At 36.5% G+C, this 26,372-nt stretch overlaps 2 protein-coding genes and 1 pseudogene across 8 annotated transcripts; all 3 read right to left on the bottom strand.

The window, feature by feature from the left end:
• Positions 1-7,771: 7,771 nt before the first annotated feature.
• LOC148760270 (uncharacterized) lies at positions 7,772-10,992 on the bottom strand. The gene is made up of 8 exons (XM_088802646.1): positions 10,870-10,992; positions 10,522-10,780; positions 10,211-10,414; positions 10,056-10,127; positions 9,636-9,816; positions 8,574-9,042; positions 8,304-8,483; positions 7,772-8,216 (listed from the first exon to the last, which is right to left on the bottom strand). Exons 1-3 carry the CDS (start codon positions 10,942-10,944, stop codon positions 10,221-10,223), a joined length of 528 nt encoding a protein of 175 aa, XP_088658772.1. The 5' UTR covers positions 10,945-10,992; the 3' UTR covers positions 7,772-8,216; positions 8,304-8,483; positions 8,574-9,042; positions 9,636-9,816; positions 10,056-10,127; positions 10,211-10,220.
• A 2,556-nt stretch (positions 10,993-13,548) lies between these two features.
• LOC18586218 (ankyrin repeat-containing protein BDA1-like) lies at positions 13,549-15,117 on the bottom strand (annotated as a pseudogene).
• Positions 15,118-22,535: 7,418 nt separating this feature from the next.
• Positions 22,536-24,623, bottom strand: LOC18586213 (ankyrin repeat-containing protein BDA1-like). Of its 7 annotated transcripts, none has more exons than XM_088810650.1 (4): positions 23,782-24,623; positions 23,354-23,654; positions 23,107-23,181; positions 22,632-22,771 (listed from the first exon to the last, which is right to left on the bottom strand). In XM_088810650.1, the coding sequence occupies exons 1-3, from the start codon at positions 24,361-24,363 to the stop codon at positions 23,126-23,128; spliced, it is 939 nt and encodes a 312-aa protein (XP_088666776.1). In that variant the 5' UTR covers positions 24,364-24,623; the 3' UTR covers positions 22,632-22,771; positions 23,107-23,125. The 7 variants fall into 7 exon arrangements, with proteins under 7 accessions (XP_088666772.1, XP_088666773.1, XP_088666777.1 ...); XM_088810649.1 differs by having other exon boundaries at positions 22,665-22,774; XM_088810646.1 differs by having other exon boundaries at positions 22,536-22,774; positions 23,107-23,654.
• Between the last annotated feature and the right edge of the window lie 1,749 nt (positions 24,624-26,372).

The raw sequence follows: 26,372 nt of genomic DNA, 5'->3' as shown, positions 1-26,372 counted from the left end.
GAAATACTCATCTATTCTCTCATACCAAGCTCTAAGAGCCTATTTAAGTCCATATAAAGCTTGGACAAGCTTGCGGACTTATGTTTAGAACCTTGCACTTCATGACAACAAAACTTTAGGATTAGGTGAAGTCAAGAAAGGGAGATATGGCTCTTGAAATTTTTTATCACTCATCATGGTTGGGAAAGAGGTCATTAATTAATTATTGGATTAGATTCAATGATTGCAATGTATTGGATTCATAATGCAAAAATCACTTTAGTATTTGAAATCGTTTTAAAAAATCGATTTATTTTAAGATTTTATTCGTTGTAGTTTTTTTTAATATCTTTTGAGAAGTTAAGATTTTATGCATTGGATTTATTTTTTTTTATTTTTTTGTGCTCACTTGCTTGGAATAGACATTATAGAAAAGGGCTTTGATAATGCTTGTTCCAACCTCTCAAGGAATGGCCATCACAAAACAAATGATTGATTTGATTGGTAATAGGAATAGTAAGGGAATGATAGTGTCATTCCCCTCAACCAAACACGTTGTACCAGTTTGAATAACTAGTGCTCTCAATCTCCAATATTTTGCAAAATTGAACCGATCCCTAAAATTAGGTGAGCTTTAAAAAATGCCTTTGTTATGTTTGTGGAAACGCCACTTTAATTTGGGTTCAGTTTTCAAATTTTGAAATAATGCAATGAGTTAGGATGAAAACAAAAACTAACACTCGATAGAGCCTTTAAGGTTGATAACCAAGTTTCAAACGCAGAAACTTACACTCAAAATTTGAAAAAAAATAATGCAATTCAATAATTCAAAAAAATATATTAATTCTCTAATAACTAAGTCTAAGGGTTCTTTTTATAATAGCATAATCTTACTTAAATTTAGAGTGCAAGTAAAGTAAATTTAAATAAAGAAGTATTCGACCCTAAACTTCCTTGGAATATAAGAAAAGTAAATTCCTGAACTTATGCTTACTTGTCATCTAAGTAAATTAAAATAAAAAGAAAAATTATATTATTCCTATAATCCTAAAATTACTTGTCATCTGCTAGACTATCTATGTCATGAAATGGTCAGGTTAGCCAATTAAGCCATTTAACAAGCAAAAAAAAAAATCAATTTGTTTTTATAAGTGACCATTGTACTTCAATTGTCTCATGATAAACAAAATTAACAAAAAAAAAAAAAGACTATGTTTGTCAATGTTATAGTTTTTCGCTCATGACAATAATTTGATTACGTAAACAATTACACGTGTGTAATTTTTGTTGCATGGTAGCTGCCAATTGAACTAACAAAATATCAATATCTAGTATCAACTCTCTTTTAATATAATGATAAAGAACAATACCATGCTAAAAAGTGATATCAAAATAAGGATTGGATTGAAAAAAGTGTTGGGGTCGTAAATACCTTATATCTACGAATTTAATCAAATTTTCACAATGATTACAGTAAAGCACAGTGCAGCAACCGAAAACTAGAACATTTCAATATAAATTTCCTTCCACTTTAGCTCTGCCTCTGCATATGAAACAAATGCATGCTTCCTTTATGCTCTCAGTCTCCCCTTAAACAAATCTAGGAAACGGCAATAACAGCAACATAACAAAGACGAGGGACAGAGATGTAGTCCATTTGGACCAATAGGAAAGCAATATATAGTGCAGAACACAAAAAAGTACAAGAGGGTTAACATATATTTACTATTTTGAAATTAAAAACAATACGCTTTACTAATACTATACATAAAATAATCTACAATAAATGCTAAAATCATAATTTTTTTAAAAAAATTTTGTGATAAGTCAAAGGTAAAGTTTAATTTAAATAGAAAGGAGTATTAATAACATATCAGCATAAATTATAAGCGAAATAAAGTACAATAAAGATAAACTGAAAAGTGGATATTGTTTTGTACAGAAGGAATATAATTTATTGGTGGTACATTATAATACAACAAATAAAGATACAAGAACTGGCAACAAGAAATATCGAGATGCAGTGGTAGCCATCTTTAGAGCTTCATTCAACGTTAAGCGTCCAGATATCTTGAAGGGTGGTATGTTGACCAACATTCTCATTGTACTATTTCCATCCAGAATAGGAATAGACCAAGTAAAAACAACGATACAGAATTATAACAACTACAATCTAGATGTAAGAAAACTCATATATTACTGAAATGCATACTAAAACTAAAAGAGGAAATTGTGAGAGAAGGACCTCGTGATAATATGATTTCAGAAATAACCACCCATATAAAGTTATTTGTTTCTACCCACAAATAAACATGAGTAGACCAAAATGCCCTTAAAAACATTGTTTCAAATAAATGCTCAGTTGTTTGAGTTATCTGCCTCCCGTCAAAGAGAAAATGAAAAACATTAAAAATAAATGCGCGCAGCTGTTTGAGCTCGATCATCTTTCTCTGTCTCAACTCTGACAAGTCTCTGTTGAGCACCATCGGTGTCAGCTCTCTCAGATCTCTGAACTATATCAGCTCTGTCAACTCTCTGTTGAGCACCATCGTCATCGGGCTGTGGTCTATCTCTCGGCATCTTGCGACATTGTCGTAGATTAACACACCCTATAGCAGAAATGACATCAAGGTACTTGTTATTGGGTTTATTTCTGCAACACGCTTAAATTTCTGAAACATTTGGTGTAAATGATAAGATGGATTAGAAACATTGCCCAGAGTTGTTACACGCCATGCATCTATAACATGAGTGAAGAGTTATTTTAGCGTGTCACGGTTGTTACTGGTGTGTTGTGGGTTAACTAGTTATTTGGGTTGTTAGCGTGTCACGGCTGTTCCTGGGGTGTGGTGGGTTAACTGAATTTATGGGTTTTTGGCATGTCATGGTTGTTCCTGGTGTGTCGTGGGTTAACTGATTTTTTGGATTTTTAGCGTGTCACGGATGTTGGTGTAACCGGTCAGTAATTACAATGATTGGCGTGTCACGACAGTGTGCATGGCTTGTCACGACAATGATGCATGGCGTGTAACGATACTGATGCATGGCGTGTCATGACATTTGACTTGATATGCATGGCGTGTTACAACATTTTACGTTATTTGCATGGCGTGTAACAACACGACTGACAAATTTTTTATCACGGCATGTATTATGTAAAATGATTAACAATTTTTTTTTTCAAAATTTCAGTAGGGTTCCAATTGTGCTACTTGTAATAAGACACGGTGGTCAGTGGGTGGATGGCATTTACAAGGGTGGTGAGTCACGAATGCGAGGGGTTAGGAGTGATTTGTCGTTTGTGGGCTTGATGAAGTTGGTTGAAGATGTTGTTGGGGTAAACTCAGAAATTGACGAGATTGAGTTACATGCATTGATCAGTACACTCGGAGAGTTATTACGGCCAATTATCAAGGACGATGAGGATGTTGCATTAATTTTGCTAGAACAGATGAATGTTCCACTGTGTATGTCAGCAGTAAGGGACGCCAAACAAATGTTATGTCACATGGAGAAGTTGAACAACATGGTAATCAGTTTAATCAAAATGAGATTTATAATGCTTCACATATACCACAGCATTCGGTCCATAACCCACAACAATGGCAATTGAGGTATGCACAAGAGTTTGTGTAGCCCGGTAGATAGACGACATTCACAAACAGTTGGCTGCACAATTCCGATCAGGATGTGCATCAAACCAATTTCTTGCTTCTCTTGAACAAATGAAATGATCGGGTGAAACTGTAGAGTGTGTAATGCCATTGTCAAATGAGAATACGACAGTTGAAGACAACAATGTGAGGTTGGAGGGTGACATTGCGACGCTGGAGTATAATACTGCATTTGATGAGGGAAATGAGGATTTGTTCGCTACCGATGAAGATAGATTTGATCACACTTCAGATGATGGGGTTGAACAATCGCAAAATGACAGTTCAGATGATGACTGCCTTTATGACAGTGACATTTCAATTTGTAATAATGTTGAAGGTGAAACAGAACCTGTTGGAGGTGTTGATGTAGGAGATGTTTAGTGTGATGACCCCATATACAATAAACCCATCGCTGGTGAGAACGAGATTCATTCCCTTGATACATTGCTCGATGATAGTGATCAGGAAAGGGGAAATGCAAGGATATCTCATACGTGGGTAATTGCAGGTGCAGAAAGGTTCTCCTTCCAAACAATTACCACTGAGGAGTCGACATGTGCCGAAGATCACTTATACAAAAGAAGAATGTTTTCGTCGAAGGTCGAGTTGAAACGAGCTTTGAACATGTTGGTTATAAAAAAGAAGTTAGCGATAAGAGTAAAAAGGTCATATAAAGCTCGTTATGAGGTTGATTGCAAGGACAAGGCATGCAAGTTCAGTGTTCGTGTAACAAAGTTACCTGATAGAGGAGAATATTGGAAAGTTCAGACATTCCACAAAGTACACACCTGTACCATTGATGGTTTGCAAGGGCGGTTTCCAACAACGAGTGCGAAGATGATTAGTGAACTTATGTCACACAAGATTCGGGCTAATGGAGTAGCATTGAGACTTAAGGACATAATTTGTGAGATGAGGGTTCAGTGGGGATTGGAATGCTTGTATGGTAAGGCTTGGCAAGCGAAGGCGTATGCAGAGAGGCTTGTTTTCGGTCCACCAGAGGAGTCATTTCAACTACTACTATCATTTTTTTATATGTTGGAACAAGAAAATCCTGACACAGTGATTGCAATGGCTACTGATGAGGAAGAGAGATTTAAATATTGTTTCTGGTCATACGGGGCTTGTATTCGGGGGTTTAGAGATGTAATGCATCCTACGGTTGTAATTGATGCGACACATTTGAAAGGCAGGTTCAAGGGTGTTCTGTTTGTCAATGTATGCAAAGATGTGAACGAGTGCGTATATCCAGTTACGTTTGGCATCGGCCATGTTGAGGACGAAGACTCGTGAACGTGGTTTCTTAGCAAGCTGCGTGATGTGGTTGGTTGTCCTGAAAACACTATGTTCATTTCTGATCAGCATCTCGGCATTGAGAAAGCAATCTAAAATGCATACCCAAAAACGCACCATGGTTTATGCGGTTACTACTTGAAAGAAAACTTTAAAAACAAGTTCAAGCGCGACGATGTTTATATGCTTTTCACCTTTGCTCGAGATTGCTATAAGGTGGTCGATTTCAACAGACATAGGAACCATATATAGCAAATTCACCTGGGAGCCCACGCGGACCTTATAAAAATAGGGCCTGAGAAATGGGCACGTGCATGTTCACTGACAAGGCGATACCAAATGATGACATCCAACATTGCGAAATGTGTTAACTCATGCTTGAAGCATGCAAGACAAATATCGATCACTGTTTTGATCGAGTTCATCAGAGACATGTTCCAACGTTGGTTCCATGAACGATATAAGGAGGCCGTCAAGGTGACCACGCCCCTCAGCCCTTGGGTTGCCAAGCAGTTAAGTAAAAGGTTCAATGATGCACATCGCTTTCTAGTTAAGCCTATCAATTGAGTGGAGTTCGAAGTTAAGGACTGGAAGATGGACGGACTTGTAAACTTGTCCAGGAAGATGTGTTCATGTTGTGAGTTCCAAACAAATTTACTGCCATGCAGCCATGCCATTGCAGCAATAAGGTCAGAATATCTTTATTTTTTATTTGAACCGTAATTGACATAACATTTACATTGTGCTTGAAGATTGAGTTTTTAGTGTTTTTCAGTAAATGTAATCGTGAAGCCATTGAATTCTGCGCTGACTATTACAAGACAACCATTTTCGTGGAGGGTTATTCAGGATCTATTAGGCCGGTAGGGCATCCTAGTGAGTGGGACATCCCCTCTCATGTGAAACAAATTGTCGTCTTGCCTCCACCTTGGCGAGGCTAAGCAGGAAGACTTAGTAGGAGAAAGATTCCATCAGTTGGTGAAGGCAGTTGAGCACGGAGATGTTCGCAATACAAGAGGTACGAGCATAACAGACAAAACTGCCCATACCCATTTGCAGTTCCATCCACAAATCCTGCACCATCTCCAAGTCAATCGGCGACTCCACGACTGCGCAGACCCAAAGCATGTTCAAGTTGCAGACAAACCGTTCACACATGCAACAACTGTCCAATACGAAGGACAATGTCTGAAAATGTAGGGTGTGTTGTGAATGAAGACAACCTGACCGCCTAATTAAATGTGTCTGAAAATTGTAGTTGAATTCGTTTTGCTTTACTGATTTGTCTGCTCGGTCATTCTATGAGGCACTTTTAGTTACGAACTTTGTTGCCAAACAGTTCAGGCAGATAAGCATGTCAAGGCCTCTGTCTGATCAAGATCGTGTTAAAGTACATTCTTACATTATTTGTAAAAATATTTCCGATTACAATCTCCATCAGACAGGAGCCATGTATTTGCTTATTTACCTGAAATGTTTGGCAACAAAGTTTGTAACTAAAAGGGCCTCATAGAATGACCGAGCAGACAAAATGTCAAGATCCTCATACTGTATGCGTTGGATCTGCAAAACATGGCACATATGCACCAGTGAGTTAAGCCATAATGTGCAACAAGGTATACAGAAGAAATAAATAAAGAATAAATGTGAGACACACCATGCATAACAAGTAAAATGTTGTGACACGCCGTGCATATCAAATAAAATATTGTAACACGCCATTCATAACGAGAAAAATGAAATGACACGCCATGCATAACAAGTAAAATGTTGTGACACGCCATGCATAACAAGATAAACTTGGTGACACGCAAAGGATAATAAGCAAAATATTCTGACACGCCATGCATAACAAGTAAAAGGTTGTGACACGCCATGCATAACAAGTTAAACGTTGTGACACGCCATGCATAACAATTAAATTGTTCTGACTCGCCATGCATAACAAGTTCTGGTGTGTAAATTTAGACATACGATTTTATAATGGCAGGATAGAATTTTGACCTGGAAACAACTGGAAAAATAAGGGAGGATGGATACAGAACAATTTCATGCTAGAAGCAATTAGATGGATGGAAAAATCTATATATTCAATGTTAATCAATGTAATGTTGGGTTGGTGCAACCGGTGTGCCTGGAAGAGAAAGACGACGAACCTGAAAATTAATTAATGCCAACCTAGGGTGACACGCGATGGCCTAATTCTTATGACACGCCGACTGGAAGCAAATTAATGGCATCACACGCTGAGTATTTGGAGATTTATGGCGTGACACACCACGGCCCAATTGTTCTGACACGCTGAGTGGAAGTAGATTTATCGACTAACACGTAGAGTGTTAGTGGATTTACGACATCACACGCTGACTTATTGCAGAATTTTGGGGTGACACATTGAGTGCAAGCAAATGTATGTTGGGACACGCTGAGTGGTATCATGTTTAAGGCATCACATGCTGACTTCTTCCGACTGTGTATCAAATTAAATATATTATATATAGAAAAGAAAAAAAATTCTTGATATCAAATTAATTGTGTATAGGCAAAAAAATTAATTATGTATCAAATAATTGTACAAAGTATATTGTGTATACAGAAAGAATTATATCTGTTTACAATGAATTGTATACAATAAATTGTGTATACAATAAATTGTGTATACAAAAAATGTGTATAAAATGAATTGTATAAAAAAATTTGTGTACCAAAAAAATTGTACAGACAAGGGCCTATATGTTCAGGGTTCGCTCTCACAACTGTTGGAAAAAATTTCCAGAGCATATTGTCGACGCATTTTTGCAATCATATTCTGCTTAATTTCAATCTTTTCTGATTGCAAAATATGCTCGATGTACCCTATCATGAACATACCGCAGCTGACACTATCATTCTGCCGATGCACTTTAGCTTTTGGTAAATGAATATCCAATGGCATCGGCGTCAAATCCTGTCTCTTTTGACGTATGTTGTTGAAATAACCGGCTTGGTGGCAGATGAATGGCATCATTGTCGTCAAGGGTGTCATCTGACCCGCACGAACTCCGTTATCCTTAGCATCCGAGGTTCTTGCTGAGTCCACGACCTTGATCGTCCACCTCACCAAGTCGATCTTCGCAACCACCCAATGCCCACCAACGTTGCAAGGCGCGATGATGAAATCAACATCTTCCCATTTTTTGGCGTACGTTGGCCTTTCACCCTCCACATAACCTCGCAACTCATCTGGAATTTGCATTCTGGCTTGGGCATCTTCTATTGGAAATTCTGTGTGTAGCATACGGATGGTGTCTTGTGAAACATGTAAACATTAGCTTACACTTCATGCAATCAAAAACTTAGTATTTATAGAATTGAACAATTTTCAAAAAAACTTACGAAGAATATCGTGTCAACCATGAATGCACGGGTAGTGTACAGCTTCGACTTCGGCTCTGTCATTCTCTTACAGAGTAGGCTGAGGCATGCGTTGATATGTTCACTTGTCATTTCCTCATTAGGATCCTCTAAGGTTATGAAAAAGTCAGCCCCTTGATCCCCTAAGATGCCGACGTTACGCTTGCATATGTAACATAATTAATTTCATAAGTCTTGGTGGTTAACTATTTCATTAAAAAACAATATTTACAATTTTATTTACGAGCTTACCTCGCAGACTCCTCTTTCTTGAAAGCTTCGTAGTTTTCTACGATTTTATCCCTCACATCTCGATGGGTCACTAAGGGGTCGACGAATGGGCTTGCCATGTATTTGCTCGCCATTTTCAGCCGTGCCCGCTCAGTTGGGTCTGAAATTTTTGCTGCACCATGATGGACAACAGATGACTCTGGTGACGATAACCGTATCTCAACTGCATCAGGAGTGCTCTCACGATAAAGAACGATAGCTCCTGCTGCTGCGTCTACGAATGCATCTACCGGAGGAAGATGCTCTCCTTCAGCATCATCTGACTAAAGGGTGACATCCACTGCCACAACTTCTTTAACGATGTCATCTACATGAGTTACATGGTCTCCGTCAGCACCAAGAACGTCATCGTCAATGTCAACACCAGGTTCATGATGCTGTCCATCATCAGCATCATCGTGCTCTAGACCAGCACAGTGAGATGGACCGCCTTACAAAATTGGAAAAATCGTTAGTTAGCTTATAAAATACCACAACCCATAAATAGTAAAATGTTGTGACACGCAGTACATACCAAGTAAAATGTTGTCACACGTCATGCAAAACAAGTAAAATGTCGTGACACGCCATGCATAACAAGATAAACTTGGTGACACGCCAAGGATAATGAGAAAATGTTGTGACACACTATGCATAACAAAATAAACTTAGTGACACGCCAAGGATAACGAGGAAAATGTTGTGACACGCCATGCAAAACAATTAAAATGTTGTGACACGCCATGCATAACAAGATAAACTTGGTGACATGCCAAGAATAACAAGCAAAATGTTCTGACACGCCATGCATATCAAAATCAAACGTTGTGACACGCCATGAATAACAAGTAAAATGTTGTGACATGCTAAAGCTGACACGGCAACAACTAACTATAATACAAATGTCCTGACCCACTAATGACCAAAAACCAGTTAAACCACTACCACCTAACCCCAAAAACCATCAAAACTATCAAGAAAACACAGTCTAAACAGTTGCTAAACGTAAACCATCAAAATACAAGCGAAGATAGAATAACGTACTTGTGATTTAAGACCATCAAAAATTCGACCAACGATACGGTCCTCAATTCGTCTGCATTGCTACACTTAATGACTGAATTGAAGCCTTCAGCTCCAACATATCTTTTTCATGCTTGCGCATGATCCGTCGGAGCTAACGAGTTGTGACTGCTCCATCATTGACTATTCTCGACTGGGTCAACTACAATAACATATATAACTATGTTATTCAATAATCATATATGAAATTGTTGAACATTAACCGTTACAACTTTAATATCCTAATCGACGACTCGTTGCAGTCTACGGTAGAGCCGGACCGATCTGTGCTTCAGGACCTATCGTCACTTTCGCAGATTGTAATTACATATTTAACTATGTTATTCAATAATCATGTATGAAATTGTTGAACATTAACTATTACAACTTTAATATCCTTACCGTCGGCTCTTTAGCAGTCTGCAGTGGAGTCGAACCAATTTGTGCTTCAGGACCTGTCGTCGCTTTCGCAAACTGCAATAACATATATAACTATGTTATTCAATAATCATGTTTGGAATTGTTGAACATTAACCGTTATAACTTTAATATCCTACCGTCGGCTAGTTAGCTATCTGCCGTTAGGCTGGACTGATCGGTGCTTGAGGACCTGTCGTCGCTTCCGTAAACTGTAATTATATAAATTACTGTGTTACTCGATAAACATATGTAGGAATATAGAACACAAACCGTTAGAACCGATCTTACTGACAGGTCGTTTCTACTATGCATCTGAGGAGGACCGGTGGGTGGTTTTGGAGCTGCAGGCCCATGGTCCAATGGCAAACACAGAAATGTTATTCGATAATCACAAATAGAATTGGAGAACACAAAACCGTTACAGTTGTCCTTATCGGCTGTTCACTACCTTGACCATGGTCGTCCCCTTCATCTATCAACTCATCAACTAAAGCAGCGACGGTGCGCATCTGCTTCGTGCCACCAGAGGCTCTTTGCTCATTAAAGCTTTTCCTTTTTTGCCTCGCACCTAAGCCCCAATCCGACAGATCCTCCATGTGCCCTATTGGCACATACTCGTTGCCCTCCGATAACGAGACATCAATGTCCACAAAATACTCCCGAAGGGCCTTATCCGCGGTGGGTTCCAACGTCTCCAGTGCCCACAACTGCAAATAAACAAATAAAATGTTGTCATTATCGAATAAGGAAAATTATTTTACAAATATAACGCAAAAATTAGTAGCTGTTCACTCACTTGGTCAGATGACTCTAACTTCTGAATTGTCTTGTAGAAGTCTTTTGGCTTCTGATTGCAATCCCATTTGCACATTCGTGGGTGGACGTTGTCCTTGGGACCAGAAGGGGCAACTATTTTTTGGAAGGCCGGAATTGCCTCCATTGCCCAGAACTGCATGTCAAATGTAACCATTATCAGACCGTCAATCATAAACGACTGCACCCATAAATTTTTTGTTCGAAAGGAAACTGAAAAATGTTACGTTTTAGTACCTGTATCACCCATGCGAATCCGTAAATGTTGTAGTGTAACCGAGTTTCCTTTGTCATGCTCAAGTCAGGAACTTCGAACCCCTTCAAAAGGTAGTCCAAGGTCAGCTTCCAAACATAGTGCCCCCATGGGAAGACATTCCAAGCGTCGATGTCCTCCACCAATGATAGCAACCAAGGCGTCACTCGTATACGGTAGTATTGACCAAATAAAATGTTATTCGCGATCAAGACGAATGCCATCTTGGTCGCGTCTCTTAGTCGCTTAAAGTTGCTCCTGCGGAAGGTATCAAGCAAAGCCTGCAGCTTAACACTATCCTGCCCATTCCAGTATCTTGCATGAATTCCATCCGCAGCAACCTCGTATGGTCGTCTAAACACATCGAGCATTGGACCAAACTTCAGCCCGGTGATGAGGCAGAACTCCTGCTTTGATAGCCGCGCCTTGCTCTTGCCAATGGCAAACCATAGCTCGTGGTCCATGACTGCCTCTTAGTGATCCGACGAATCATGATGCTGTGCAAGAGACCGGTGTAAAAGTACCCCAGTGGATAGACATCCAGGAACATTTCGAAGCAGGTACGCTTAACTGGATCGTACTCCTCATTCTGTTGGAGAGTCTTTGTGATGTAATGCAGCTGCGACCACTTACAGTGAGTGTTAATTGCGACGTTGAACGCCCACTTCTCCCTCGGCAAGAATCAGTAAATTGTCAAGATCCTCATACTGTTTGTGCTGGATCTGCAAAATATGACACACATGCACTAGTGAGTTAAGTAGTCATGTGCAACAAGGTACACTGAAGACATAAATAAGGAATAAATGTTGTGACACGCCATGCATTGCAATCAAAATGTTGTGACACGCCATGCATAACAAGTAAAAGGTTGTGACACGCCATGCATATCAAGTTAAACATTATGAAACACCATGCATATCAAGTAAAATGCTGTCAAACGCCATGCATAACAAGTAAAATGCTGTCAAACGCCATGCATAACAAGTAAAATTCTGTGACACGACATGCATATCAAGTAAAATACTGTCACACGCCATGCATATCAAGTAAAATGTTGTCACACGCTATGCATATCAAGTAAAATACTGTCACACGCTAATAACTAACTATAATAACAATGGCGTCATACGGTAAACACCCAAAACCGCTAAAACCACTGCGGCTTAACCACAACAACCATCAAACCAGCAAGAAAACATAGTCCAAATATTTACAAAACAAAACAAAAAACCTGAACATATCAAACAAACCCAGGAAAAAACCAAAAAATTAACAAACACAAGAATGTTGTGAATTTGAGACTCATCGACCTCTTCATTCATGGCCGACATTTTTGCTGGTGCTGTGGTTTCGTTCCGCTTGCAAAGAGCCTTCTCGAACACTCCGGTACCGGCGGGAATGAGAAATGAATCACACAGATGTTACGAATTCTGAATAATAACTGTTTAAAATGAAAAATGGCCTTCTAATATTCTTATTTATTCTGAAAAAGGGAAATTAATTCAGTGGAAGTCCAAAAGATTACCACGTTAACTGTCGCTTTTTTTTTTCTCTCTATTTCAAACCATGACGTGTCAGCTGCTCAAGCACTGCCGTGTCACGCACTCTAAACCATGACCATGGCGTGTTAGCTTTTCAAGCAATGCCGTGTCACACACTCTAAACATGACCATGGCGTGTCACCAACTCTGAACTCTGACGTGTCACCGATTTCCTCCATGGCGTGTCACCAACTCTTAACTCTGGCGTTTCACAGATTCAATCCATGGCGTCTCACCAACCTTGAACGTTGACGTGTCACAGATTCCCTCCATGCCGTGTCACCAACTCTTAACTCTGGCGTCTCACAGATTCCCTCCATGACATCTCACCAACTCTGAGCGGTGCCGTGTCACACATTCCCAATATAACGTTTCACAAACTCTAAACCCTGCCCTGCGACAGCCATCTAACATATGGCCTGCTATAGCAGGACCATTTCCTGCTTTGGATTCACATCTTTCTCCTTTTAATTCACCATCATATCAAGGATTTCTGGTTTCACATCATTAGCCAAGCTTTCCATTCATGACGACCTGTTCCTCGTTCGATTTAATATCTCTCTTCTCCTATTATCTGAATGCCATGTCCCATATCTCTGAAAACCCATCTCATGCAACATTATTTTATTTTGCACAATCTTCGAAAAAAAAATTTGGGTATTTTGCACAACCAATCTTTGCATATTTATTTCTTTTCTCCCATTTTTCGCTTATTTGAGAGTGTACGCTAACGAAGACGGCTCATTAAGGACATTTTTGTCCCAAAATCTTTTCTGATGGCTAAAAACAGTTAAAAATATCCTGCCGGTTATTTAAAAAAACACGTTATTTATAAGGGCTTAAAAAAAAATCCCCAAACTAAAATGGATCATATCCAGAATGAATCATATATACCGAGGAATAAACAGCACCCTACAATTAAAAAGGTTCCTATCTGCAATGGACCATAACCAATCACGAACCAACATCCTAGAATTAAAACGCTAATTTTTTATATCTGGTAAAGCAATACACATGACCATCATCAAAATAAAAACCAACACTGTAAAGAAACTGATAACTATAGTTGCTGCAGAACTCGGCGCTATGATAAGTATTGATTCATTGAAGGATATAGCAAGAAATGCAAGTAATACTTGGAGAGCGGTCCTGAAACCACGAGGAAAAGGTTTAAGGAGGCCTAATGTTTGGAAAAACGCGACAATGAAGACAGTAGAGGCTGGAATATAGAAAAGAAGAAAATCAACTTGATTCATGACCGCCTTTCCCGGAGTGGAATTGGAGTTTGAGGAGCTATCACCTTGCCAAACACTACCAGGCGGGCTAATACTGGCTTGGTAGGTAGCTGTTAGAAGCAATCCTAAAATTACTAGTAAGGCGTTGCGATCCTCACTTGATATATTGTCCATACCTTGAAAAATTACTTCTGATGCCTTTGTCACATGCTTAACCATTTGTTTCTGAATTTTATATTGAAAGTTTAAAATTCTTGCACTTCCCCAACCATGCAAAATATTGATGCTCTCTATGTAATTAGGTTCGTTTGCAACAGCCAGTGCCGTTGAACCAACTTGATTGGTCGCATGCTTATCAGCCTTGCATTTTAATCGCAGTTTGAGCATCGGTTTGATAAAGAGTTTGAGACATAAACAAAAGCCACAATCAATTGACCGTGAAATACAATCCCAAATTAAAAAATTAATCCATTCTTTTTTGGTAAAAGTAAAATTAATTAAGAGGGGAAGAGATCGGACCTTGGGTTGATTATTGCACGCAGCTGTGTGCTAGGCAGTGTCGCCATTCCTTGTCTTTCTGGTTCACGACATCCTCACAATAGTCACTCTTCCTAAGCATCCGATATAGGAGTTCAAGAGCCTCTAATCTATCGTGTCTCGTTGCAATATGCAAGGCAGTCTGGTTTGTAGTTGTCTTATCCCGGATGCATTCAGGACAAGCCTCAAGAAATCTGGCCAAGAGATCAAAATTTTGTTCTCTAGTTATTGCATAGTGCAAAGGAGTCTCACCCTGCTTCCCTTTGACACGAACAAGAATTTTATCGTTTTGCAAGAGATGTAGCGCCAGTTCTTTATGCCCCTTTTCCACTGCAAGGTGAATGGGACTTAAGCCTTCTTGGTTTAGCTTCCTGGCGAATGCGGCTTTAATATCATTATATCCATTGCCAAATCAATACACCCTTGAGCTGCAGCTATGCTTAATGGAGTGTCAACGAACTCAATCTCATCGATGTGCCTCAAAACATTTCCATTTCTTTGGATTGATGCATATAATTCAACAATATTTCCTTCGAGTGCAGCTCTCTTCCAACTTTCATCCATATCAGGAGAGCCAAATTATAATGACGTGCTGAAAATAGAAGAAGATATTAAGACACATATAACTAAGAGAGCATTGAAGACATTCGGATTGGTTTCACTTAATCAAAAACAAAAGTTGAGCAGTTCCCCTCCATCCAGTAAACATAGTAAGACGAGAAGGCTTAGACTAATGATAAGTTGATAGGTAATCGTAAGGCCACTTACAGCAATTGACTAAAAGAGTAAAGAGAGGGTGCACAGGACACTGTTGTGTCAGTCAATTAAAGTCAATTAGGAAAGGAGGCGAAACAGAAAAGGTAACAGAAGATGTCGTGGTCGTGGAGGCAACGTACTAATCACTGAAAGGAACTCTCGCTGTCTCTCCTTTATTCTGGTTTTAAAATATCTATTGTGAGCTGGATAGCACTTGTCCAATCATCGGAACTCTACTTATCCAAATTTACTTAACAATAAAAGTATGGTAGAAAAATCAATTGACAAGGATTAAGATAAATTTTCTTCTCCTTGCATTCTTCCCTCTCATCTTCAAGGGTTCAATTGAGCAACGGACAAAGTAAAAAAGTGAAAATTTTTATCATAGACGTGCTTGTTTTTATTCATTAATAAGAATTTTTCTATAATATTAAATATTTTATTATAAGGAAAAATCATGTAAAAATCTATTACTTAGATATAAACTTTATAAAGTTATTATTACATAATTATACGATAATAATAGTAAGTGATGTGTTTTTAATGTCAACTTATACGATTAACAGATGATCTTGTGTTTGTGTTTAACAAATATCTTAAAAAATCTTCTGAACTTATTGATTTAAATTAGATCGGATCATTTAACAAAAAAAAAAAAAAACTTGGGCTAGCCTATTAGTCCAACCCTAAGCAAGATGTGAACCCAATTGTGAATAAGCATTTGAAGTTAACATTTTTATTTCTTGATGAAAATGAAAATAATTAGCAAAAAGATGTCATGGATGGCGACAGGGGATGCGAAAATGAACATTTCTCTAGAAACCACAAAAAGTTCAATCACAATTGTCAAATTCATCTCAACATTTTATGCTGAAAATGTCTGTTTATGCAAAGGCCAATGCTAGAGGATGTGTATGTTTCGGTCCCTTTCAAAATAACACTGAGACGTTGAGTTCTCCCGAACTCCTATTAACCTTCTTTATTTTCATCAGCCAATATAGATGAGCCCTAAATAACCAAGACCCAGATGCAATAGTAAGCACCAAAGTAAGCCAAATGAAATAAGTAAACTTTGTAGTTAGGGTTATGACCAATGTCGACATGACATAGCAAATGACTAATGGCTGCGACGGTAAGAGAACCACTTCGCCGAACGGACCATTTATTAAAAACAGATTCGTAAGGAAAAGCATGATGAGAAATGCTTTAGTGTTTGGAATATAAAACAAAAGAAAACTATTTGATCCATGATTGATCTACCAACTCCACTTGAAACCTCGCTCGAACCTGCTTCAGCTTGTCGAACACTATCCGACGTGTTACAAATGGCTCGGTAGATTGCTGTTATTACCAACCCTATTAGTACCAGGAATGCATTGTGTGTCAGTTGATATATTGAGTCTGGCCCGAGTTACAATTATTGTTAATCTTTTAGAAAATTCAGCCTTTGATTTATAGAGCTCAGCCATGGATCTGGGCTTGGAAATTGAGGAAGCAAATTTCTTGGCAAATTCGTTAGCCAAGCTTGGTGTTGATAGAACTGAGTTATTTTATACTTTATGATAAATGGGATTTTTTTTATGTTGTTTCTTACTGATAATGTTTGTAAAACTATCAATGAATGTTTAGGATGGTTCTTGTAACAATATTCCCTCTTAATTGGGATATCAAAGCTTGTAAAACATGTTGGTATTAATAAAAATCTTTGTTGACTAAGCAAACATAAAAAAGCATCAGGGTCAGACAATTTTAATCTCCACTTCTAAAATCGATAGAACAATCTAAAAGGGGAAGTGATGAAATTTTTGCATGGATTCCATAATTTGTGTTCTTTTAATAGTTAAACAAACTTGTCGTTTATAATTCTCTTTTCAAAGTATGAGTGTCTTATGGGGTCAGTCAATTATAGACCAATTAGTCAAGTGGAAAGTTTGTATAAAATTCTTGCTAAAGTCTTAGCAAACCGTTTGAGACTTGCAACGGTGGAGGTGATTGGATGCAATCAATTTGCTTTCATTAATGGGAGATAGATTACAAAATTTTACTTATAGCTAACGAGATTATTAATCTTATGAGAAAAGATAGTATGAGGGGCATATTTTTTATAGTGGACTTTGAAAAGAAAAAATTGTGAGAAATGCCTCTCCTCATAAACTTAATTCAAATATCCTTCATTTTAATTTTAATTTTTTTTAACTAAATTTTGACATGATTTGACAACAATGCCCTTTAAACAATTTCAAACAAATTAAAATGTTTTTAGTATTTTTTAACCCGCCATCCATACAAAAATTTTAAAATTAAATCTCGATTTCTCTCTCTTACCAAATACTATCTATTTTGTCATCCCAAAGAAAAGAAATGACATCAAGGTATGTGTTTTAGGTTTTTGGGTTTATTGGTTTATTCATACAACCCCAAAGTTGAAGGGTTGAATTGATTAGACATATTTATAAATTAGAATATTGTATGACTTTAACAACTTAAACTTACTTGCGAGCAAGCAAAATCAATTAGTTTTTAGGTATTGTGTCACTGGTTTTTAAGACATTGTAACTTAATCATTACGTCTCTGGTTTTTAAGCAATGCCTAAGTCACACAATATCTAAAAACTAGTCACGTAATACTTTACTAACTAGTCACGCAATGCCTTACTAACCAGTCACGCAATGCCTATCAACCAGTCACACAATGCCATATCAACCAATTATGTACTACCTAAAAACCAGTCATGCAATCTTCAAAAACCGGTTACGCAATGCCTAAAATCTACTAAAACTACCAAATTTCATTTAACAAAATTAACAATTTCAAACAATACACCATATTCCATTTATAACATAATCAACAAATATACCTATTTGATAAAAAATGCTCAAAATACTCAAAGGTTTTTCTTCATATATAAAAAAAACCACTCCAAAATGCTTTAAAATGCTCAAAACACTCAAAGATTTTTCTTCATGTATCAAAAACCACTCCAAAATACTTAACATGCTTAAAAGCTTTTCTTTCTAGTAATGAATACTACAAAGATGAATGATCTAACAAGGAAAGCTCAAAGGATATGAATCGATTAGAACCATGGACCTAAATATACGAGTCGATTTCATTAAAGGTAATTTTATCTAAAATTAATTTCTCTTGATTAAAAATAATTAAAATTATAAAAAAGACTATTTACAAAAAACATCTTATGTATAAGAGATATTTTTGAAAAGAACTCTTTTGAAAAAACATATAATAAGAAGAAGACATAGGCAAAGGTCTTTGTCTATGATGTTGTTTGATATTATTGTGGAGATCTAAATGTCACAAGAAAAGAGCTGCCACTATTGGGTACTTTAGGGGCATTGGAGATGGACATAATGGTTTGGTGATATCCAATCTCCAATATGATGTAGTTATTTTATGCAAATTTGAATTGGAGTTCTTACTAGATGTCAAATTAAAGAGGGTTGAGATAGTTTTCCGATTGAGAATCAACTTTCGAGTAAGTAGAATTCTTGGCATTGTTGTTGTATAAAAGTTATTGGACTTATGGGCTTCAAAAGTCCAATGCAAGGTGGATAACCTCCCTAACTCCTATTTGAGGCTACTTTTAGGTGCAAATGACAAAGTTGTGAAGGTTTGGAAGCTTGTCATTAATAGATTTGAATCTAGATTGGTTAGTTGAAAGTCCAAGTTGTTGTTGATTAGTGAGAGAGTTACATTGTAAAACCCGACCCTATAAATACATGTCATGACATACATGCATTGAGTAGCATGTTATTACGCTAGAAAAGCACCTAAGAATAGACGAAACCTGATATTGTACCTAACGGTACACTTAAATTGATTTAACCTCGAACTAGTTCAAATAGGAATTGTAGGATGAAATTTAATATTTTATAGTTCAGGAATGACTAAAAATGATTGTTCGGAATTGAGGGTTCATTTGGGGTAAAATTTGAAATTTTGATATTCAAGGGCAAAATCGTCATTTTGCCACCTAAGATAATAATTTGATCATGGAGTGAAATTTTTGACCAAGATTAACTATTTGGAGTATAATTTAATGATAGGAAGTGAAAAAGTTTAATTTTGGTGATTTTTGGAGTGTAGGGGCAAAATCGTAATTTTATCACCCACGAACAAAATTTGAGATTTTGAGAGAATTTAGATCAAATTTGACAAATTGGAGAATGGTACGAGTATAAGGGATGAAAAATATGTCTATGGGTAATTTTTCAATTTTTGGGGCAAAAATATAATTTTTGACTTTTACGGGGGTAAAAGTGTAAATTTCAAAAATTACTCCACCGAGACTTTGGATAAGTCTGAGAATTTTATCTAAACTATGGATATGTGGGACAAGTGTATGGTGAAAATTTGGAAACAAATGGATGAAATTTTAAAAATGGGCCAATGGGAAAGTGACACATGGCATTTTTTTAATGAAATAATATTATTTTAATGAAAAGTCAGCCCATTTAAACCCAAATTTTGAGTGCTGGCCGGCCATAAGGAAGAACAAGAGAGGAAATAGAGAGGAAAGGAAGAAAAAAAGAAAAACCAAAGAGAAACAAGAAAATTCAAAGGGAAATTCGCGATTTTCGACCGTTTACGCGTCTAACGGTAAGATTTTTCGATTTTAGCTTGATTTCTACCTTTCCTATGCCTTTATTTCCATTTATCATGCTTGAGGAGAGAGATCAAAAAGTGATATCAAGGGCTGGACAAAATTCTAGGGGAGAGAAATTGAAATTTTTAGGTTTTGATTTTTAGTTAAATTGATAGTTTTAGTTAGTTAAATGTGTTTAGAAATTAAATTGGGCAAGAAATCATTAAATTTTCACAATACCCACTCTTGGCTGAATGCTCAATGCTGTACAATTATGATGAATTGATTTTATTCTAAGGGAAATGAAGAGAAAATGATGAAAAACGATTAAACGTGATAGAAAAACAAAGTAGAAAATTAACCGAGTTAATGTCCCATTTTTGGCCGAATTTTCCAAGGAAGGGAGTGAGCTGATTTTGTTGTTTTTAGAAGGTTATTGGCTGATATTTAATGGTTAGAAATGTTGGAGAGAGAATTGGATGATTTAGAGCTAAAATGGAGCGCGTTAGCAATTTATCGGGCAAAGTGCCAAAAATAGGTTAATACCGCGTTTAAGCCATTTTAGGCTATTGCATTTCATACCATGCATTAGTATAGGATTTAAGTTAATTATATAGTGATTTAGCATCAATGTGATGAATTGTGTAAATTTTTGTAATGTGTCTAGGAGGAGAGCCTTCCGAAAAAGGCAAAGAAGTTGTACCCGACGAGTAGTGATCGGGGCGCTTAGAAAGCTTTTAGTTTGTACAAACGGTGAGTAAACTTATTATTATTTTAAATTATCTAGAGTTTATTTTTAAATACCCTTTATGTATTTTATGAAATGAAAACGGAATTTTTGATGTTTTAGGAATAAATGTGATAAATAAAAATATATTGTATTGATTATGAAATTGAGTAATTGGAGGCTGCAAACTGACTTGAAAAATATATATTTTCTTAGGAATGACTTATGAGAAATGAGTATATGTGGCTATATTTTGTGAATGCATTTGGGAAAGTTATGTAAGTTGATTTTACTATGCAGGCTGGATAAATAAATAAAAGCCACGTTATACTGTCGAAATTTTATTAAAATTGGTGGGTTAGTCACTGCAGTGACAGGTTTTCGTGGACTGTCTATTAGAGGGGCACGGTAAACCCAGTTATATAGTTACTCCGGTTGTAGAGGCGAGGAGGGTAACTCCTGGGGTAGTATTAGAGCTCACTTCACGTCGAACCCCCACGTGAATGTGTAACTCGGCCAACGCCAAGGAACGGCTGGTTTTTAAAAGTAAAAATGTGTTTCACGTGTGAATATTTTAACACCCTTGGCGGACTCGGTTAGATGCCTCGGCCAAGGTATCCCCGAGGATTAGTTTTGGCTTGAGCCTTGTTTTAATAAAAGACATAAGCCTTAACAATTGTTTTGGTAAATTACAAATATTTTATGGTTTAAGAAATAAATTGAAAACATTATGAAATGGGTTGAAATTTGTTGTTTAAACTTGCCTCCATTTTACTCGCCTTTAGATATTTATGATAATGTCTGTTTACTCATTGAGATTTTATAATCTCACCACCCTCCTTTCCACCCATTTCAGGTTCAGTATAGACTGTAGATAGCTGATCTCATCGAGGACTACCATTGGATCTGCATTTTTCAAATCGTAGGTTCACAGTCCTCTTTACTTTTGTTTATTCGGGGGCCCTCTTGTTATTGTAAATTAAATTAAATATTTTGGCTTACTGTATTTCAATATGTATAAATTTATTTAGCTTTTACGCTATAAAAATTATTCACGTATAACTCTATAAATATTGTTTTATAAGAAAATAAAATATTTTCCTTAATATTTCTTTTATTTTCTTATTATATTCAAATAACCGTAATTTCGTTTTAAATGAAGATTTTAGACTTTTAAACTCATTTTGAATATGAATTATGTGTTTTGTACTTGTATATTACGTTTTAGCCAGTTTCGAAATTTTTGAGAAAAAAATGACCAAAATACCCCTGTGTGGCGAAAATTTTATTTTGATTGTTTTTGATCTAAAATAGTATATATTCTCTAAAAACTCGATATTTAACAATGATTGCTCACAGGAAATGAAAGAAACTGATATGTAAGCCTTGCGGGGTTCCGATTGTCATTCCGGATAATGAGTGTCAATCGAAACGTCGCGGCGATTGTCATGGGCCTGATGGAGGTTCCGGGTCATGACATCAATTATTATTATTTTAATTATAATATTTCTTAACCTATTAACAATCAGAGCAATTCCGTTGCCAGTGATTTTCTTCCCGATACGGAGACATCAAGTCACCAGCCCTGCTACAGGAGACTTGTGGTGGCATCCAAGGCTTGGCTTACAGAAGTAGCAGTGTACAATTAAGAGTAAAATTATAAATATTTAAAACAAACTAAAAAAATTTATAAACTATTAACACTTTGGCAAGGGCGGGGGCTCCTGCTAGCTCCCCCTCCCTCCGCCTCTGCTTAGGGCCGAAGATGACAGTCTTTGGGATCTCAAGACTGGATCCCTTCCACACCAACAGAAGTAAATGATAAAAAAACTAAAAAAAACCCTACCGCAAAATCTATTACTTAAAGATAATTTTAAAAAAAATACTATACATAAAATAATTTACAATAAATGCTAATTTTTTTTTGTTAAAAGTTTTATGATAAGAGAAAACGTAAAGTTTAATTTAAAACAAAAAGAATATTAATAACGTATAAGAACAAATTATAAACGAAATAAAATACAATAAAAGATAAACTAAAAGGTAGAGATGCTTTTATACAGGAGGAACTGAACTTATGGGTGGTACATTGTGAGACAACAAATAAAGATACAGAACCGGGAATTGGAAATATCTAGATCCAGGGGCAGCCATCTTTTTATATCTTCATTCAACATTAGGTGCCCGTATATCTTCAGGGGTGCGAAGTCAACCAACGTTCTCATCGAATTACTTCTAACCAGAATAGAAACAGCCCAAGTAAAATCAAGGATATGGGAGCTATTATAGCTACAATCAAGATGTAATAAAACTTAAATATTGCTGTAGAGCATCCTAGAATTAAAATGGATCCTATCCAAAATAGATCATATAGACAGAGAAACAACCAAAACCCCGTAATTAAAAGAATTAAAAGGATTCCTATCCAGGATGGATAATATATACCAGTTGCTAACCAGCATCCTAGAATTAAAACGCTAATTTTTGATAACCGATAAGCAATACACATGAACATCATACAAATAAAAACCAGTGTTGAAAATATACAGATAACCTGATATGCTAACCTAGTTGGCGAGATGAAAGTTACTGATTGGTCGAAGGATATAGCAAGAAATGCGAGTAGTACTTGAAGAGAAGTCCTGAAACCATGGGGGTAAGGTTTAAGGAGACCCAATGTTAGGAAAAACGCTACTATGAAGACAGTATAGGCTGGAATATAAAATTGAAGAAAATCAACTTCATCCATGACCGATGTACCCGGTAATTTTTTATCATATCCTACAGTGGGATTGGAGTTTGAGGAGCTATCACCTTGCCAAACACTACCAGGCGGGCTAATACTGGCTTGGTAGGTAGCTGTTAGAAGCAATCCTAAAATTACTAGTAAGGCATTGCGGTCCTCGCTTGATATACTGTCCATGCCCTTAAAAATTACTTCTGATGCCTTTGTCACAGTCTTAAACATTTGTTCTTGAACTCTTGCCCTTCGCCAACCATGCAGAATATTAACGCTCTCTCTGTTATTAAGTTCGTGGGCAATATCCAGTGCCGTCGAACCAGCCAGATTCTTTGCAAGCTTATCAGCTTTGCAGTTTAATAGCAGTTTGAGCATCTGCTTGATTGTGAGTATTGAGACATAAATAAAAGCCACCATCAATTGACCATGAAATTCAATTCCAATTACAGAATCCATTCAGTTTTTAGTGAAAGTAAAATTAGTTAGAGAGATGAGATCCGACCTGGGGTTGATTATTACGTGCAGCTATGTGCAAGGCAGTGTCGCCATTCCTGTCTTTTTGGTTCACCACATCCTGACGATAGTCACTCTTCCTAAGCATCCGGCAGAGGAGTTCAAGAGCCTCTAATCTATTGTTTCCCGTTGCAATGTGCAAAGGAGTCTCGTTTTTAGTTGTCATATCTTGGATGCATTCAGGACAAGCCTCCAGGAATCTAGTTAAGAGATCAAGATTTTGTTCTCTCGTTATTGCATAGTGGAAAGGAGTCTCACCTTGCTTCCCTTTGACACGGACAAGATTTTTATCATTTTGCATGAGTTGTAACGCCAGCTCTGTATGTCCCTTGTCCACTGCGAGGTGAATGGGACTAAAGCCTTCTTGGTTTAGCTTCCTAGCGAATGACGGCTTCAAGATCATTATCTCCATTGCAAAGTCAATGCGCCCTTCAGCTGCAGCTGTGTGTAATGGAGTGTTGACAAACTCCATCTCATCAATTTTCCTCAAGACATTTCCATCTCTTTGGATTGATGCATACAATTCAACGATGTTTCCTTCTTGAGCAGCCCTCTTCAAACTTTCTTCCATATCGAGATTAGCGAAATTACAATGACAGGCCGAAAACAGAAAAGTGTAATTAAGAAAGCATGGAGGAAATTCACTTAAAAATAAAGAGTTAAGCAGCTCCCATCCATCCGGTAAACACAGTGAGACGAGAAGGCTTAGAACAATGATAAATTGATAAGTAGTGAGGGCTTAGGCTAATTAGATTGTAGTGGAAACAGCAATTGAAAGACTTGCTACGAAAGATCATTTTTTACAATTTTCTTTATTGAAAGACTTATTACGAAGGGCATTTTTTACAATTTCCTCCATTGAATATGTGGCCATCTATCAATTGATCGTAGGTCCTTAAAAACAAAACAAAGTCACGTGCTCTTCACGTGAACCAAGTAAAATATACGGGGGTTTGGGCCCACGTGCTCAATTATTGTGTGATAAAACTTTTCTTTGACGTGTAAAGGCTGCTTGTCCAAACATGAAGGAAGACTTACCAAAAGTCTTGGTAATGCCTACGCTTGATCTTCTTTCGTTTTAGAGTAGTTGTGTATGCAACTTGTCATGGCTACTTGGTGGCTGTCGTCTCATCGGTTCCGTCAATGGCCAACGTAATGCCTACGCTTGATTTTTATTGAATCAAATTTTGAAGTTCCGATTTAATGGGTGAGCGATGACTCGGTTCGACAATGAACCTTTCGAAATACCTTCGATGAAATCAACTGTCTGTGTTAAAGTATCGGAGACGTTGTTTTCATGTTCTGCTTGTGAATTTATATAGGAAGACTTACCAAACGTAAGTCTTCATTCATTTAAAAATGTGTGGTTTAGATTGATGACATCGTCGAAGATGAGGCGAAAGTGGCCCTACTATGTGGGTGAACGAGTCAAAAATAGTAATTAAAAGTTTTAAATTTTATTTGAAATAAAAAATTACTTAATAAATATATATCACATCAATAAAAATTAAATGGTACATCAACTTAATCAACATGCATAATAAATGAATGGTGCGAAATGTAGTTGAGGAAGTTGCCAATGGGATTCATTAAGGTGAATTATGAAAGAAATATTTTTTTAAATAATATATAATGCTTAAATAACTTTTTTTGGTAAAATTGAAGGATTTTTTTATGGCTAATAAGTAAACGGAATTTCTCTCTCCTGTACAATTATTCAGCAATAAGTAAGATCATTTTAAGTAGATATGAGATTTAAATATTTTTGAACGTGCTCTAAATAAAACAATAAGTCTTTATTAGATCTTTCTTTTTCAATTTTTGTTAATCTTATTACTTGGAACTAGTTTTAAATAGGTTTAAATCTATGCACAGGACAAGCAAATCAATTATAATTTTTGTAACATAAAATATTATTTAAAAAATAACCATATTAATAATTTAGATAAAACCCAAATATAGGAATAAAACTAGAATTTAGGCAAAGCAATTATATATAATGGGTTATTTAATTTTTTACCAACATGTTTTTATTAATTTGGAAAAGTCTACATTCACATTTTGAAAAGTTTTTATTGGGATTAAATTAGGCCTGCAAATTAATATGTTTTATGTTGTAGCTAATAACTATATATATTTATATTAAAAGTAGTATATGTTATAAAATTTTCAATAATTAAGAGCACTAAGATGACAACTCTCTCTCATTACTTTATCCTGGTTTTTAAAATATATATTGAAGGCTGGATAGCACTTGTGACCATATGATATTCAAAAGTCCCATTGAGTGACCTGGACAAAACTCAACTGATGCGGATTAAGATTCTTAATTCCCTCCCAGCGTCTCCTATCTTCAATTGATACGAAGGACAATACAGAGAATTGGATATTTTTGTTATATACGTGCTTGTCTTTATGCATTTGAGCATGCTTAGTGGGTCGTTACTGAGATTTTTTATAATATTAAAATAATTAATTATGAAAAAATTATGTAAATATTTATCACTTATAAATATAAACGTTATATTGTACCTTACAGTACACATGAATTTTTAAAAAATCTGATGAGCTTTACAAGTT

The sequence above is a fragment of the Theobroma cacao genome, chromosome 10, assembly GCF_053813885.1.
Source record: "Theobroma cacao isolate CCN51 chromosome 10, ASM5381388v1, whole genome shotgun sequence".
Classification (NCBI taxonomy): Eukaryota; Viridiplantae; Streptophyta; class Magnoliopsida; order Malvales; family Malvaceae; genus Theobroma; species Theobroma cacao.
This window is presented reverse-complemented; position numbering and strand designations above follow the sequence as displayed.

Coding starts and splice junctions, on each gene's coding strand:
- LOC148760270 (XM_088802646.1), bottom strand. CDS start 10,944: ATGTGCAAATGGGATTGCAATCAGAAGCCAAAAGACTTCTACAAGACA. Junction 10,781..10,869: donor AGTTAGAGTCATCTGACCAA/GTGAGTGAACAG, acceptor GTTTATTTGCAG/TTGTGGGCACTGGAGACGTT. Junction 10,415..10,521: donor AGGGGACGACCATGGTCAAG/GTAGTGAACAGC, acceptor ATGGGCCTGCAG/CTCCAAAACCACCCACCGGT.
- LOC18586213 (XM_088810645.1), bottom strand. CDS start 24,363: ATGGAAGAAAGTTTGAAGAGGGCTGCTCAAGAAGGAAACATCGTTGAA. Junction 23,655..23,781: donor CACGTAATAATCAACCCCAG/GTCGGATCTCAT, acceptor ACAATCAAGCAG/ATGCTCAAACTGCTATTAAA.